Source organism: Eumetopias jubatus, unplaced genomic scaffold, assembly GCF_037043125.1.
Source record: "Eumetopias jubatus isolate StellerSeaLion01/CBP00866 unplaced genomic scaffold, mEumJub1_p1.0 scaffold_2, whole genome shotgun sequence".
In the NCBI taxonomy this organism is placed as follows: domain Eukaryota; kingdom Metazoa; phylum Chordata; class Mammalia; order Carnivora; family Otariidae; genus Eumetopias; species Eumetopias jubatus.
The window spans coordinates 159,025,238-159,041,183 of record NW_028274808.1 but is presented as its reverse complement, the minus strand read 5'-3'; the positions used below and the strand labels follow the sequence as shown (position 1 = coordinate 159,041,183).

At 44.0% G+C, this 15,946-nt stretch overlaps 1 protein-coding gene across 1 annotated transcript; it reads left to right on the top strand.

The window, feature by feature from the left end:
* The first annotated feature begins 793 nt into the window (after nt 1-793).
* On the top strand, nt 794-15,734 carry SRD5A3 (steroid 5 alpha-reductase 3). Its single transcript, XM_028100743.2, has 5 exons — nt 794-1,093; nt 7,741-7,883; nt 9,904-10,101; nt 13,509-13,643; nt 14,776-15,734. The coding sequence occupies exons 1-5, from the start codon at nt 873-875 to the stop codon at nt 15,033-15,035; spliced, it is 957 nt and encodes a 318-aa protein (XP_027956544.1). The 5' UTR covers nt 794-872; the 3' UTR covers nt 15,036-15,734.
* Nucleotides 15,735-15,946: the final 212 nt, after the last annotated feature.

Below are 15,946 nucleotides of genomic sequence, written 5' to 3'. Positions count from 1 at the left end.
TTAATTATCTAAGAGTTAAATTTTCATTTATCGTAACTGAAAATCAATATTTAAATTGATTGAATTTATTGATTTAAATTTATTAAATCCAAATTTTAAATGTTTAAAATTGATGAGTCAGTTAATAGCATTGTTATTACATAGAGTTAAAAACTGCTTCTAGGGAGTGGAACTCTAAGGAAAGGAATGCTGTTTTTTAAATGCAATCTTTACCACTTTCACTTTTGGGTTATTTACAATTGCCTTGATTTTCTAATTCACAGGTTTAAATTATACATATTCCCAACATCATAATATAACTACTCATTTTTGTGTATGACCTGCCTTCTTCATCAATATATACATGTATTTGTATTAGTATGGTTGTCTGCAATCACAGACAACTTATTGTCTAATTATAGTCAACTTATTTTCTCTTAACCTACTGTTTCAGCTATCATAGACGGCGTTCCGTTCCGTGTTTCTAGTCTTCATCATTACCATGTTAACGTCTGCATGATATTACAACCTGTCAGAGTAACATAATTTAACTAAATACCCTAAAGTGAACCATTCAGGGTTGTTTCCATTTTTCCATTGAAAATAATGCAGCAATCAGGTTGTTTGTTCTTTGAATCATATGGTTGAATCATACTCTGGGGCTCCGCCTACAGGTCCGAGTCAGACTAGGGACTGAAGACGACCAAAGAGCGCCAGCGTGACCCCGCCCCCGGGGCGGGTCTTGGGCGGGGCCGCGCACGTCCCCGTCCCGCGTTGCGTCACCAACGTCCCGCCCACCTGAGCCTGGCGTGCGGCGTGCGGCGCGCGGGCAGCCGCTGCAGCGCCGGCGACTGTTTCGGGCCCTGGGAGCGCGGAAGCCGGGCGCGTCGGCCATGGCTCTCTGGGCTGTTGCCGAGCTCTGGGTGCTGAACCCGCTGCGCGCTCTGTGGCTCACGCTGACCGCCGCCTTCCTGCTGACCCTGCTGCTGCAGCTAGTGCCGCCCGGCCTGCTCCCGGGCTGCGCGCTTTTCCAAGACCTGATCCGCTATGGGAAAACCAAGTTTGAGGGGCCGTCGCGCCCGGCAGCCTGCCGGGTCTTTGATGTCCCCAAGAGGTAACCGCGCCCCGGCTCGAGCCCGGGAAGCCGAGGCGCGGAGAGCCCGGGGCGCCCGGCTCGGGCAGCCGGCAGGGGGCAGCAGAGGCGGGCTCGGGGCCGGCGCGGCCCGGGCCCGGGAGGCCCTGACGGGTCTCCGGGCGCGGCGCTGCCTCGGCGGGGCGGCCCGGCACTGCCGCGTCCGCGTCGTGGCCCAGGGGGCGGAATACCCCGAGGATGCTGAGCCCCGCGTGAACGTGAACTTGTGGCCGCACGGAGTCTTTCCCTCGGGGACAGTGGCAGCGCTTCCGAATGTAGGCCTGGTCCCCAGGCGTCAGGTTAAAGCCTTTTGGTCCCAAATTCTCCTTTTTCCCCCTCCCCTGCACTCTAGAGCTCATAATCTAACTTGAGGTCACCCGCTTGCAGAAATGAGGGCAGGCCGGCCCTTCGCGCCTCTTTTCCCCATTTGTCTCTCCGACCCTCAAAGAACGAGGGGCGAGCCGCTGGTCACAGGGGCGCCACCTCCTTCGTCTGCACCGACCCTCCTAACTAGCACCGTGGCGGGTGCCACTGGAGAAGGTAGCCCAAGAGTGCACAATTTTGGCAGGCCTGACCCCGAAGCTTTGACTTTCAACAGGTTTCATAACCAAGTTCAGTGAAAGATTTAATCGTTAGGACTTATGTAGGATTCTTTCAGAAATTGTAAAGACTTGTTATAGTTTGCTTTTGTTTGGGGGTTTTTATTTTTTTTTACTTTGAATTCAGAACATAGCTGGGAAGAGTCAGCCAAACACTTCTAGAGGGTAGGAAAACAGCAGTGGCTCTTCTGAGTTTAAAGTGCATCTAAAGTTGACATTTAGAAAGGAAACTGGAGGAACGTGATAAGGTTTCAAATGTATTAAAACACCAGGGTTATCGCTTGAACCTCAGAGACAGTGTCCCAGGTCCACAGACAAGAATGGGGCTGAGTATAACTTGGCTTCTGAAACGTGGATAACCGCCCCCCCCCGCCCCCGCTTTTGTCTGTTGGAGAAAGATTCATCAGGTGTTAACCCTGAGAAGGAAGAACTAGGTCATTCACAGGAAGAGGAAAGGGAATGAGGCCCTGGGAAGAGGTAGAAGTATTTAGGACAAATTAGTCAAACCCCCTATCTATTAGAGGCTCTTTTTAAGCAAAAACTATCCATCCTATTATTAATCAAGTTTGATTGCAATACGTCCTTTTTCTGCTTTATACCAATGGCATTCTCAGATTATCATTTTTTAATGTTATAAAGTGAAGAAAAAATATTTCTTACTGTGAATTCTAACAATTTGTTTTCTAAATTTTGAAAAAGGTATTGGTGTCCCTAGATTAAAGGACACATTTCAAATCATTCCCTGTGCTCAGCCGATTCTCTGGCTCCCATTCCCCAGCTGTTAGTGCTTAAGCACATGATTATATGACAGCTAAGAAACAGATTTGGTACCTTTCCTTTATTCATTACTACTTTTTGGGCTTGTTGTAATTTCTCCCATAATTTACACCTTTTTCTTCTTCCAGAATTCTAGAGTAGAACCTCCCATGATGCCCAAGTGATGTTTTTGGGAGTGATGTTTTGTTTTTTTCTAAATTTAAACCATTTCTTTTAGTATTGGAAGAAGATACAGCAAGTCCAGGCCAAGAAAGAAAGACAAATATGCTTAGGTACTATATTTAAGTATTTTTCCTTGTGCAAAATCCAGTCGTACTCTTAAAAGTGAAAATAAGCCTGTAATTTTTACACATAGATGCAGCTGTAAATCATATTTCTGCATCTAAAATGATGCTTAAGTAATTTTGTTTGGAGTTGTTTTTTTCTAAGAAGGCAGGAATAAAACCTTAAATCAGCTCATGGCATGTTCCATTCCATTACCACTGCTGGGTAGGGTTTTTTCCTAAATTAAGGTGATGGTACTTTTCTTGTTTTCCTTTTGGCTCATAGATTATTGATTTCCCAGAAAATCTGAATAAATAGGTGATGTCCAACATAAGTCACAATGCTCTTGACTTGTGTAATGTGTATAGAAGTACTTTTGCTTCTGAATTTCAAAATGGTATCAAAGCATTGCAATTGAATTGAGCTCTGGAGGCAAAGAGCCATCCAGACTTTTCTCCAGGGGTTCAGCAGTCCTAACCAGAGGTCCAGAGGACCTGTGGACAGAATTCAGGGCAAACCTGGATTAGAAAAAAATTACATCTTCATTTCACTAACCTCTAGCCAAAATTCAGCATTTTCTTAATGATAAATGTAATCAACGAACCACAGTGGAATTAGCAGTACTTGCGATACTGTGACAGGTATTTTTTTTTTATTAATGTCACATTAAAAATATTGAAGAGACATCAAAACATTTTCATCGCCACAAGAATAAATCCCTAGATCTTGTTATTTGATGCAGTAATTAAGTACATATATTACTATATCACAAATTTCTTTTTTTAGTAGTTGTGTTACCTATATTTCAATATAATTGGTTTCCTTGGTAATCCCTATGTCTTTTATGATTGAAGTAACATTTTGAGAAGTGGCCAGTAGCCTTCACCAGACTGCCAATGGAGTCCATGGAAGAAAAATGTTAAGAACCCTTGCTCTAGACGATAAACTGGCCATAAGTTTACATTTGTCTTGTTTGTTACCATATCCCTGGTTCAGTGCCTGACAAATAATAAGGTCCTTGATCACTGTGTTTTGAATTAATTTTAAGAGAAAGAAGGTTTAGGTTTAGTTGGTTTGTTGATTAACTTAACTGCTTAACCAGTGTTTATAGAGTACTTAGGTGCCAAGAGCTTTTGTTCTTTTAAGAGGCAGTAAATATGTAAACAAATCTTACAAAACAAGATGATTTTGGGTGGTACTAAGTACCTCAGAGGAAATCCAGCAGGATTACTTGATCATGAGCAAAATGAGGTGGCCGTGACAGTGACAACACTGGAGAGGACCAGCAGGGAGGGGTGGGGCAGGGAGGGTGGGGCAGGGGGAGAGGCAGGGCCATAGTGGAGATGGGATTTTATTCTGAGTGTATGGAAAGCCATTGATGGCTTTAGGATGGGGAAGGAGGCATGGCATGATGAGATTCATGTTTTGAAAGGATGACTAGCCACTGTGTGGAGAAGACTGAATAAGAGGCTGTTATGATGGTCCAGGCAAAAGGCAGTGGTATGGCTTAGAGTGCTCACATAGTAACACCTCCCTGTCATATAGGTGGTGATGACATTAAAGCACTTAGCACAGGCCAGGCACCTAGTCAGAACTCAGTAAACATTAGTTCATTTCCTTAGTTAGCCCCATAACTCCCCTAATGGGGCCTTGGCTCCATTCCAGCTATCAGCAAATATGTATTATTAGATCCTGCCTCCCGGCTCAGAATCATCCAGTGGCTTCCAACTCACAGAGAGAGCGCAAGACCCTATATGGTTTTGTTTCCAGCACCTCACTGACTTTGTGTCCTATAGTTAGCCCCCCATGTGGTGCCAGTCCAGTTCTGTAGGCCTCTCTGCTAGTCTTCTTTCCCACCTCAGGGCCTTTGCACTGCCTGTTCCCTCTATCTGGAAAGCTCTTCCCCCATATAGCCGCATACATGGTTTATGTCCTTACTTCCTATATTCTACTCAAATATTACCTTCTCAATGAGGTATTGCCTATCCACCCTGTTTAAAAGTATAATGCTACCACCCCCCATATTCCTTCTCTTCCTGACTTTCATTTTCTCAGTAACAGTTATCGCCTGCTGGCGTGCTATAAATTTTACTTTTGTGTGTGAGTGTGAGTATAAGTGCCATGAGGGCTGGAATTATCTGTTGTTTTCTGTATCCCTAGAGCAGTCCCTAACTTCTAATTAGCACTGAAATATTTATTAAAGGAGTGCTTGCCTGGTGCCAAATCCTGTGTTTCCAGAAGGATCACCTTATCCCTCTTCCCACGGGCTTGGAAAACAGTGCTACAATTAAGCAAAGTGCCAAGGGAGGAAAAAGAGGGAGAATGTCTAAAACAAAAAGAGTGGAGTTCTTAGATCTGTTGTTTGAGGCTAAAGCTGGGTCTTTTTAAAAAGCAAGAGATTTATAGAGTAGAAGATGTTTCTCACAGAGGGAAATCAGGCAAGCCAAACAAGAGATAGAATGTACAAAACGTAGGAATAAGAACAGCAGTTTGCCCGTGAATCAGAAACAGCGGGGCGCAAGTAGGGCATAGCAAGATGTGGCTTAGCAGCTTATACCAAACCCATTTGGGGGGTTGGTTGACTTTAAGCTTGGTATAAATTGGCACGTGTAATATAAAGACAGAAAAGCTCAGGCTCGGGCGGGTCTAGGTTGCATGAGTTACAAGTGCCACGGCGTAGGGGCATCTGGGTGGTTCAGCTGGTTAAGTGTCCGAATATTGTTCTCAGCTCAGGTCTTGGTCTCGGGGTCGTGAGTTCTGTGTTGGGCTCCATGCTGGGCGTGGAGCCTACTTTTAAAAAGGAAAAATTTAAAAAGGAAGTACTGCAGTGTGATTTTAATTTCAGAGTCATCCAGGCTGAGTCTGGAGCTAAATGCTGCCACTTACTGTGTGACCTTGGATACGTAACTTAACATCTGAGCCTTTGTTTTCTCATCTGCCCGGTGAAGATAACCAAATAAACTTTACAGGATTGTTTCTGCCTACTTACTGGAGGGATTTCTTTTTAACTTTAAAAAGAGTGAAATGAATAAGCAATGCTTTGTGTGTGTGTGTGTGTGTGTGTGTGTGTGTGTGTGTGTGTGTGTGTCTGGTGAAATATACATGGCATAACACTTAACATTTAACCCTTTTCAGGTGTACAGTTCATTAGTTTTGAATACATTCACATTGTTGTGCAGCCATCACCACTATCAATTTCCAGAACTTTCCCATTAGCCAGAAGGATTTTAAAACAGAAGCTATTTAAGTCACTCTGCACAAATGGATAAAAGCCAGTGTCCTTGTCACACAGTTGTCCTTTATTGTTCCTCAGAGCCTTTGTGGTTGTCATTACCTCTGCCTAGAAAATTCTTTCCACTAGAAGTTTACTGGGATTATTCATTCTAGCCAAATACCGCTTCCAGAGAGACCATCCTTGACTACCCATCCAAATGGCCTCCCCTCTGCACCCTTTCTGCCCGCTAGCCCAATATTATACTAGATAACTATGGGTTCATTTGTTGACCATATGCTGAAAGGTAAACATCAAGGCAGAGACCTGGTCTGTTTGCTCCCTGCTGAGTTCCCAGATCCTAGAACACTGCCCAGCACGTTCTAAGCTCTCAAATATTTGTGAAGAAAGGAAGTAGGTAGAGTGGCTGGCCCAGAAGATGCTTTTCAGAAGTCGGCCCCTCCCCTTTGCTTGGAAGCCTTCAAAGCAAGGTCCTACTGACATTCTGTTCTGCTCCTGCAGCTCGCACCATACCCGGCCTCAGTTCTAGGAAGTGTGTCTTAAGAAAGACCGTGGAAGGCAACCAAAAACCAGTGGCCAGGTGGGGGAGGGAGCATTGGAAGTGACACAGGTGAACTTTTGAGGAAACTAAGCTCTTAAGCCGGGAGAAGATTGGAATCAGGAACAACAGGCTAGCCCAGCAAGGGCAGATCTAGTGATAGAATTTGTTAACAGTAGTTGGAAGAATTAAGTGGGTTGCTCTGGAATGATCAGATTAGATCAGTATTTATCAGACTGGGTTGTGGGCATGGTCTGGGGAGGGAAGGGGTAAACTAAATTCTGATACAAACATCTAGATCATCTGGAAGAAGAATGAATCCCTGCGCTCGATTTACTTTGTTGTGACGAGGAGGAAGCTTAATACAAAGTGCTGTGTTGAAGACCAGGGAGGACTCCTTGCAGAGTCAGAAAGATTTTGAATTGATTTAAATAAAGAAAACTAGGAGAAAGATAGGTAAAGGGACCTCAGAAGAACCTGTGGTAGGTCTTTGTGCCATAGTTGGTGATTCCATTCCAGTAAACCAGCGTCCTCTTTCACATTAAAGTAACCTTGCTAATTTCAACGTCCATTGGCTCTGGTTTTATTTGGGTTTCATTTATAACTGTTGATTGCAAAATAGGCACTGTACTTGGTGAGAGGTGTAACCATCAGGAGTTGATCCCTCGTTTTATGAGTTAAAATTTGTCATGTTATTATAAAACTAATTTAGGTCAACACAATTTAGGAAAACACAATCAGAAGACCTTTAAGATTTCTGGCAGCCCTGAGAGCTTGTGGTTTTGCAAATCTTGTGTAACAGCTGGATGGCTATTGCAGCAACATTGCTCGGGATTTAGAAATCTTTCACACATTTGGCTTCTGTTGGCACAATCTAGGTTCTCTTTGCCAGGGTCTGGTGCCCCCTCTGTTGGAACTTGAGCCAATCCTGTTACCCAGAGATAAGAGAGATTGCTAATTGACCCTCTATCCACGTTTAACAAGGTCAATCACGTTCTTGTTAACCTCCGGAGGCCTCTTTTTCCTGAGTTAACGGGTCCCATCATTTGAAAGGAGATTTTTAAAAGTCTGAACCCCTGCAGGATTCAGGTTCTATTAAAAAACAAAGCTATAATTCGGGAAAGGGGGAAAGAGGCTCTGGAGCCTCAAAGTAGTCTTCCTGCATAATGCTTTCAAGTGGACCTCCTCTGATGATCGCCTAACTGGTTTAACCTTGCAGGTATTTTTCTCACTTCTACATCATCTCAGTGCTGTGGAATGGTTTCCTGCTTTGGTACCTTACTCAGTCTCTGTTCCTGGGAGTGCCTTTTCCAAATTGGCTTCACGGTCTGCTCAGAATTCTCGGGGCTGCCCAGTTCCAAGGTACGACTCCACTGGCTAGTTAACAACCGTTTCGTCCAGTTCCTGCCTTTCCTGCCTGCAGGGAGCTGTTCCTGGTATTTCACAGCCTCCCCCAGGCTCCTTCTCTGTGGGCCCAGGAAGTAGAGGGTGAGGGCAAAAAAAGAGTTCTGCATGGTTCCTAGCCCGGTGGCCACTGGGATGTCTCCATGTCCCTCACTGAGATCCCAGCAGACTGAGAGTCAGCTCTTCCGTCCCTGCCTTCCCAGCAAGTGCTGTGCTGTGTACAAGACTGGCTGTTCTCCCTCTGATATTTTTAGTACTATCGATAAATTTATACAGAAGTCTTTACACTTCAGGGGAAAAGCTCTTAGGATCCGTCAGGTTTGCCTTGAAACATTTGTCATTTCTCTAGTTGAAGCAAGTAATGTCCCAGGATCCCAGAAATATAATAGAAAATTACTCTTGATCACCAGTTAAAAATGTTTGTTATACTGGAAGCATTAGTTGTGTAATAAAATTGACTCTAAATAGTTGTTGACCATGTGATTATAAAGTAGCGTTTAAATTCACCTCACTCTACTTCGGATAAAGGATACATGGAACAATTTGAGAAATCAGGAATTGAAGGTGAAAACCATAAGGTGGCCTCAATGTCAAGGGAGAAGGTGAGGGCAGAATTAGAAACAAACTGTACTGGTGCTGTCTCTGTCCTTTGTTCCAGCAGCCAAACCACTGGCTCCAGGGGAACAATCCTTTTCTGTATAACCAGAGGAACTTGTTGCAAAAGATGACAGCCAGAGGGAAGACCTCTACAGATCCTATTTGGGAGGGGTGGAGACCTTAGCAGATCCCTCTTCACCCATTAAAACTTCATCTCTCCCTTTGTTTACTGTGGGGCTAGCTGGGGTTCTGGAATTTGGAAGGTTGGTTGTGAGGAGTTTTATTCGTATATTTGTTTTAACCCTTTCCTCAAGAGATAAAACTAGGGTTTACTGTATTTAAAAGAGAAAAACAGCCAAAGCTATTCTGTACTTCTAGAAGTCTGGATAGGGCTTACCCTTGGGGAGGGGGAGGGGGAGGCAGTGCCTGGAGCAGAGACAAAAGAGTGCTGGTTGTGTTCTGTTTCTTCATCTGGGTGCTGGGTATATGGGTGGAATAGGATGGTTTAGTTTGTAAAAATTCGTTAAACTGTATCCTTATTATATTCTTATGATGTGTGTGTGTGTATCTGTGTATGTGTGACATTCATTTAAAAAACATCTAGGTCTGGGGCGCCTGGGTGGCTCAGTCGGTTAAGCGACTGCCTTCTGCTCAGGTCATGATCCTGGAGTCCCGGGATCGAGTCCCGCATCGGGCTCCCTGCTCAGCGGGAAGTCTGCTTCTCCCTCTGGCCCTCTTCCCTCTCGTGCTCTCTATCTCTCATTCTCTCTCTCTTTCAAATAAATAAATAAATAAAATCTTTAAAAAAAAAAGATTTGGAAAAAAAAATCTAGGTGTTATGTCATCTTAAAAACGAGCATTTCTTCCAAATTTTTTTGGCAGAAGGGTGAGAGGCAGGTAGAAAGATAGATCTCAAGGCTCACAGTCCCCTGAAAGTATAATTTTCTTTTTGTTGTTGTTGTTTTTGAATATGGAAAGAAATGCATAATTCCCTCTATCTCTGTTCCTATCACCTTTTCTGCCTGTCCGAGTACCTGTGTCTCGTCTCCCCTGACCCAGGGATCCTACCAGGTGGGGTTGTTAGAGGTCATCCGGGCATTCTTCCTGACCATCTGCCTCTGGCTGTTAGTGCCAGGAACCAGAGATCCACAGACATCAGGTTCTGAGTGTACCGACTCCTTCACAGTGACATTCATGTAACCAGAAGGCTTTCACATGACGAAGGAGAGTCCAGAGACCTGAGTTTGTCACTAGTCAAATTCCTTACCCCACTTCCTCATCACTAAAAAAGTGTTAGACTAGATGATTTTTAGGGCCCTCTCTATAACTTTGCATTAATCCCGGAAAGAGAGATGCTAACATGTTGCATTCTGAATTATAGGGGGTGAGCTGGCGCTGTCCGCATTCTTAGTATTAGTATTTCTGTGGCTACACAGCTTGCGAAGGCTCTTCGAATGCTTCTATGTCAGTGTCTTCTCCAATGCTGTGATTCACGTCGTGCAGTACTGTTTTGGACTTGTCTACTATGTCCTCACCGGCCTAACTGTGTTGACCCAAGTGCCCATGGACGGCAGGAATGGTGAGTGGTCCCTGGGGTCTGGTCGCTGAGTCACTGGGCACATGGGTGTGCTGTTCAGGCAAAGCACTCCACCGAGCCTGGCGGAGGTGTGAAAGTAGACCTGCCCAGCCCACTTTGCGTTTGAAGAGTTTGAACTCTACTGGCCATTAGAAAAAGTCAACATGCTCAAGGGTATATACGGTAACTATTACAAAATTGCTAAAACCTGAAGGACACTAACATAAGAACTAATGCCCGTGGTAAAGATAGTACAAGTCCCCAGTGTTCAGGAGGCTTGGTGTGAGGATGAAGAATTGGGATGTGGCTCTCCCTTGGTGGGATTGAAGTCTGTGAACTCATGCAGAGTTAACTCTGGAAAGAAAGAGGGAGCACGGGCAAGAGTTGGACAGGAAGCAGGGAAACACCCAAGAACAAGAGGAAGGGTCAGCAAAGACAGTTGCTCCACCAAAGGCTCAGTCTTCCTGGGGTGCGTGTGTGGGAGGGGAAGGGTGATGCAGGATTAAATCTCAGAAACCCAGAGGAGGGAGGGGTGGCCTGGGCCAGCGGTGAACAGTTGTGATTTGAAGAGGGAGTAGAGAGCCATTTCGTTGCCATTTAGTTCGTAGGATGATTCCGATTATAACGAAGCTTTTCTTCAAGGGAGGCAGCCTGAGGGGAGAGGACAAAAGAGTACTGTGGTGAGTCAGACTTATGTTTGAACATTTCTGAGCTCCCACTAGCCAGGAAAAGGGAAGCAAAATCATGACCTTTGTTTATGAGGAGGAAATGAAGTGTGTTTTGGGGAGGGTGGTGGGGAAGGGAGGCTGGAGATCTAACATATAGGACTATCATTTTTGTAAAAACAATGCGTGCTTGTTTCAAATGACTCAAGTCATTTGGGGTGACTGACGTTAGGAGGCTAACTTCACCCTGGACCTTTGGTGTCCATCTGCCCAGACACTGTAGGGCCGACCATTTGTGACTGTTTTCTCTCAGTTCAAGTCTCGTGTTTCCTATCCATCCGTGTAAATAGAGACCAAAGTCTAGATGTTTCCTGTACTCGCTGAGTGAGCTTTCTCCTCAGGTTTGATTTCAGCATCAGCACAGCCCCTTAAATGTCCTCTCTCTTACTATAGTACAACCCAAGGCCTCTATGGCTTGAGGAATGACTAGAGTACGATTTAGTAATGATCTTTATTAATTCATGAATTATATATTGGCCCCAACCACTCAGCTAGCATCTCTCCATCTGATTCCGCTGAATTTAATCAAGTCAGTGTTTCCTCCCTGAGCTTTCTGCTGTGGCATTCATGTGCAGCCCACATCAAGGTTTGAACTGTTATTTGTGGTGAACAGTACTAGAATTTCCACCCAAAGGAGCTTTCCAAAACACACGGCTAACCCACTAGCTTTCAGTCTGTTGGCCACTGTTGGCATTACATATCTCTTCCGGAGCTTTGTCTGCTAGCTCGAGCTCAACCCCAGCTTCTGCCCTCCCTCCCATATAAAGAGTCAAGAAAAGGCAGCGGAGACACCCACAAAAATCGCTTTCTAGACACTCCTTTCTGAAGCTGTCTTCTGCTTCACCTACTTGTCTTTCAAGAGGTCATATGCAGGCATTTGGGACAATATGGGTAGAACTGGTTTCAGGAATTCGTTGAGAGAGAATACACTGGGGCATTTGCCAGCTGTGAAGTCTGATAGGAATAGCCTGGGCTTGGGAGTCGGGGGGCCTGAGTCTGAATTCCGGCTTACTTAACCACCCTGAACCTCAGAACCTTCATGTGTAATCAGGGACGCATCCCGATTTCAGAGGGTTCTTGTGAAAAGGAAGAGAAAGAATGTCTGTAAGCTGCCCAGACCTTCTCATCTCCTGGTCTTCCTCCAGCCAGTCTCCATTACACTGTTGTATTTTATTTTCTCCAGAGTGCCCTCTCTACCTGAACTTGTCTTGGTTATCGATCTGCTGACTCATTTCTGTCTGTCCCTTGCCACTGGAACGTGGGGTCCTGAGGACTGAGATCTTGCCTTACTTACTCACTGCTTTATCCCTTGTGCCAGATGCCAGGCTCAGGAGACAGTCAGTAATTAATGAATAAACAAAGAGTTAAATACTACACAGATTGGACTCTCACCCTTCTACCTGCCTCCCTTTTCCTGCATTATAATTCCAACTTACTCTTAGGAATCTTTCCCTCATAGGTACTTTCTCGGATTCAGAGTAGGTGACTTGGCAGCGATGGGAACTCTCCAACACTTGCTTCAGTTTTTAATCCTAAAATGACTTGCTCTTAAAGCCCTCCAATTTAAAACTATTTTTCATATTTTGTTTTTTTTTAACCTGTAAAAATATAACCTTTTCATTAAATGGCTGTCTAATAAACATTAAGAGTCTATAGTAAACTGTTTATATAGGGCAAGTTTTTAAACGAAATTAACACAGGTAGACATTGGTGGACTCTCATTAGTCATTAACTGTCATCACCTGAGTCCTACCTCCAGGTCCCCATACGGAATCGCATGATTCTTGGTTCTCTTACCTGAATCAACCCTGTAGGGGCTGTCTCTGGGCTCCAGACCCTCAGGCTCTTCCCCACAGTCAATCTGCAGTCAGTGGACAGCTTTGTTTCTTCAGTCAAGTTCCTAACTAGCCTGACTGCTTCCTGCTGATCATAAGGAAGTCCTTAATTTGCTTTTCTGATGCCAGTCCTCAGAAGACCTGCATTCTTCCTGTCTTCTTGGTAGCTGGAGAAGAAAGAGGAAGATGATACTTTGAGTGTTTCTACTTCTGAACTAAATCTAACATGGTTCTCTAATCAGAAGGGGATACCATTTGTGTTTTCATCTTGTAGTCTATGATTCTTCTCTTTTGAGGTGCCCCACTGTGAGCCTTTACCTTCAGCCAATGAAGAAAACCCCCAGGGGTTTTCTTCATTGGCTGGAGCCAGTCAAGGCAGTGTTCTGGATTCAGGGTCTCCCCTGAATGGCTTAGGGTGGAGGCTCAGGGTGAGATTCCTTTAGAAAGTGTTTTCCTGACAGTGGACTGTAAGAAAGAAGACATAAAACTGGGCTTAGAAATAGAAATGCAAAGCGGCCTCACCACACAAGGGTGCATCACAAGAGAAGGAGACAGAGCCAACCTCTGTGCTTGAAGCATTTGAAGCAGGAGCAGGAGAATGTGTCCATGTGGCACTCTCTGTCAGGGGCCACTGAAGCTGCCCCTGGCTGAGGAGCATACCCCTTCACCCACAGGACAGTGCTCTCCCCTCCAGACTTGGCAAATTATGTCAGGATAATTTTCTAGTCGTGAGGAACAGAATAAGTGGATAATTGTGTTCTGCTAACTGTATGATTCTACTAACTGTATCATGTACTGAGCCTCTGAAATTTTGCCGTCTTGCTAATAAGCTAATTCTTTTTTTCTGTAGTCTATGTGATAGGGAAAAATCTCTTGATGCAAGCTCGGTGGTTCCATATCCTCGGAATGCTGATGTTTATCTGGTCATCTGTCCATCAGTACAAGTGCCATGTCATTCTTGGCAATCTCAGGAAAAATAAAGCAGGTGAGAGGCCTTTCAGAGCTACTGCATGTGGATTTTAACCCTTAGAAGTTAGTTGTCCCTCTTCCTTTATTTTTTTCCCCTTCTGCCCTAAATTAATTGACTCCTCTATCAAATGCTCATTTTTGACAAGACACCTCTCTGGGTCTTGTTCTTCCCCTTTGTAAAATGAGAGCATTATGCTCAAAGATTTCCCCAGCCCCAGACGAACCATGAGAGACGATGGACTCTGAAAAACAAACTGAGGGTTCTAGAGGGGAGGGGGGTAGGGGGATGGGTTAGCCTGGTGATGGGTATTAAAGAGGGCACGTTCTGCGTGGAGCACAGGGTGTTATGCACAAACAATGAATCATGTAACACTACATTAAAAACTAATGATGTAATGTATGGTGACTAACATAACAATAAAAAAAATTTAAAGAAAAAAAAAAGATTTCCAGCCCCATCTAGCCCTGACATTCTGTGACTATTCTGTGCCTTCATCTGGGGGCCTGCATGGCAGATACGTGCCTAACCAGCACGTGAGCATTCATATTACCATGCTGAGTTAGTGTCATTCCAACCACAGTAAAAAAAAAAAAAAAAAAAGCCTTGACTTTTTAGTTAGCTTGTGTTGACTTATCACAGGTACAGTTTTTATTAGGTTTTTAGAAATATTAAAAACGGAATAATACTATTCAACATTTATCAAGTACTTATTCTGTGCTGGGCCCTGTTCCTGGTGCTTTACATATAGCCTCACAGTGCTTACTTGAGGTGGGGATAGTCTTAGCCTCCCTTTACAAATGAGGAAACTGAGGCACAGAGATGTTAAGCAACTTTTCTAAAGTTCCACAGCATGTAAGTGGTAGAGTCAGGATTTGAACTCACGCAGTCTGACTTTGCAGTCTGAGCTTTTAATGACTAGCTTGGAGGCCTGGTGGAGAAACAGGCTTTCCTCTGTGCTTATTTTCAGTTGATATTGTAACCTAAGCATGTAACTTTTTAATACATAGTAGGTTGACAGTGAAAGTGTGACAGGAAGTGGGTTTGCACTCAGGTCGGCAATCCTCTTTTTAAATGACTTGGGGCCTGAGGTGGTAAACTCTCTTTCCACAACTTCATTTGTTCAGGAAGTCTTCTGTTTCTGTTTCAGGAGTGGTCATTCACTGTAACCACCGAATCCCTTTTGGAGACTGGTTTGAATATGTTTCTTCCCCAAACTACTTAGCAGAACTGATGATCTACATTTCCATGGCTGTCACCTTTGGATTCCACAACTTAACTTGGTGGCTAGTAGTGACATATGTTTTCTTCAGCCAGGCCCTCTCTGCTTTCCTCAGCCACAAATTCTATAAAAGCAAATTTGTCTCCTATCCAAAGCATAGGAAAGCTTTCCTACCGTTCCTGTTTTAAGATAACCTCAGTCATGAAGCATGCAAACCAGGTGACAGGTTCAATTCCTCAGGACAACAAAGTCTAGGGACCAAAGCACAGTTTCTGCAGAACTGTTTGAAACTCTGTGTTTCATTTCTACACCCAAAAGTCTTCACTGAATGAGCAAAGCAAGACCCCTCAAGAAACTGAATCTTCAAAGAAGAAATCCTTCTGGCAGGCCTGGGAGTACTGTGTCTGCCTTCCGAGATGCTTTATAAAACCAACCAACTGCTAACAAGTAGATGAGACTTCTCCAAGCTGCCTCACAAGCAAACTAACCAAGAATATATAAACGGCTTCACACATGCATGTACATCCCCAGAGGAGGAGATGAGACCATCTGTGGCTTTTTGTCAGGGACAAATGAGCTGGACTACATAATAAGCAATATAGTAGGTGCTCAGTAACTGCTGCATTTCAGTAAAAGCAGAAGAGCTTTTGAAAATAACAATATATAATTCCACACCAACAGATTTAGGGGAAAATGAGTTTGTTGGAGATAGTTTATACTTTCACGTACGGCCACAAAGATTTCTGGTTATGTAACCAGCAAGAGTGGTTTCCACTCAAATCATAGGAAACCTCTTTTATTTAATACTTTTTTTGACATGCCTTTCAAGGAAGTACCTTAAAAGTGAAAGCATCTGAAAATAAAATATTTTTGTATTTATGTGTAAAGAGCCTTCATGAATGGACTGACCTTCGCTGCAGATGGGCTAGTGCTATAGCCTCGTTCATATGGAGTTACTCCACTGGATTAAGGTTTGCCTGAGTTTAACTATTGAACTATTTTAATAAAGTGAATCTGAAGATTTTTAGGAATAAAACACTAAAACAGTTTATGTTCAGGAAAATAGCCATGATAAATCAAAGGGAAATAAATGGATGGT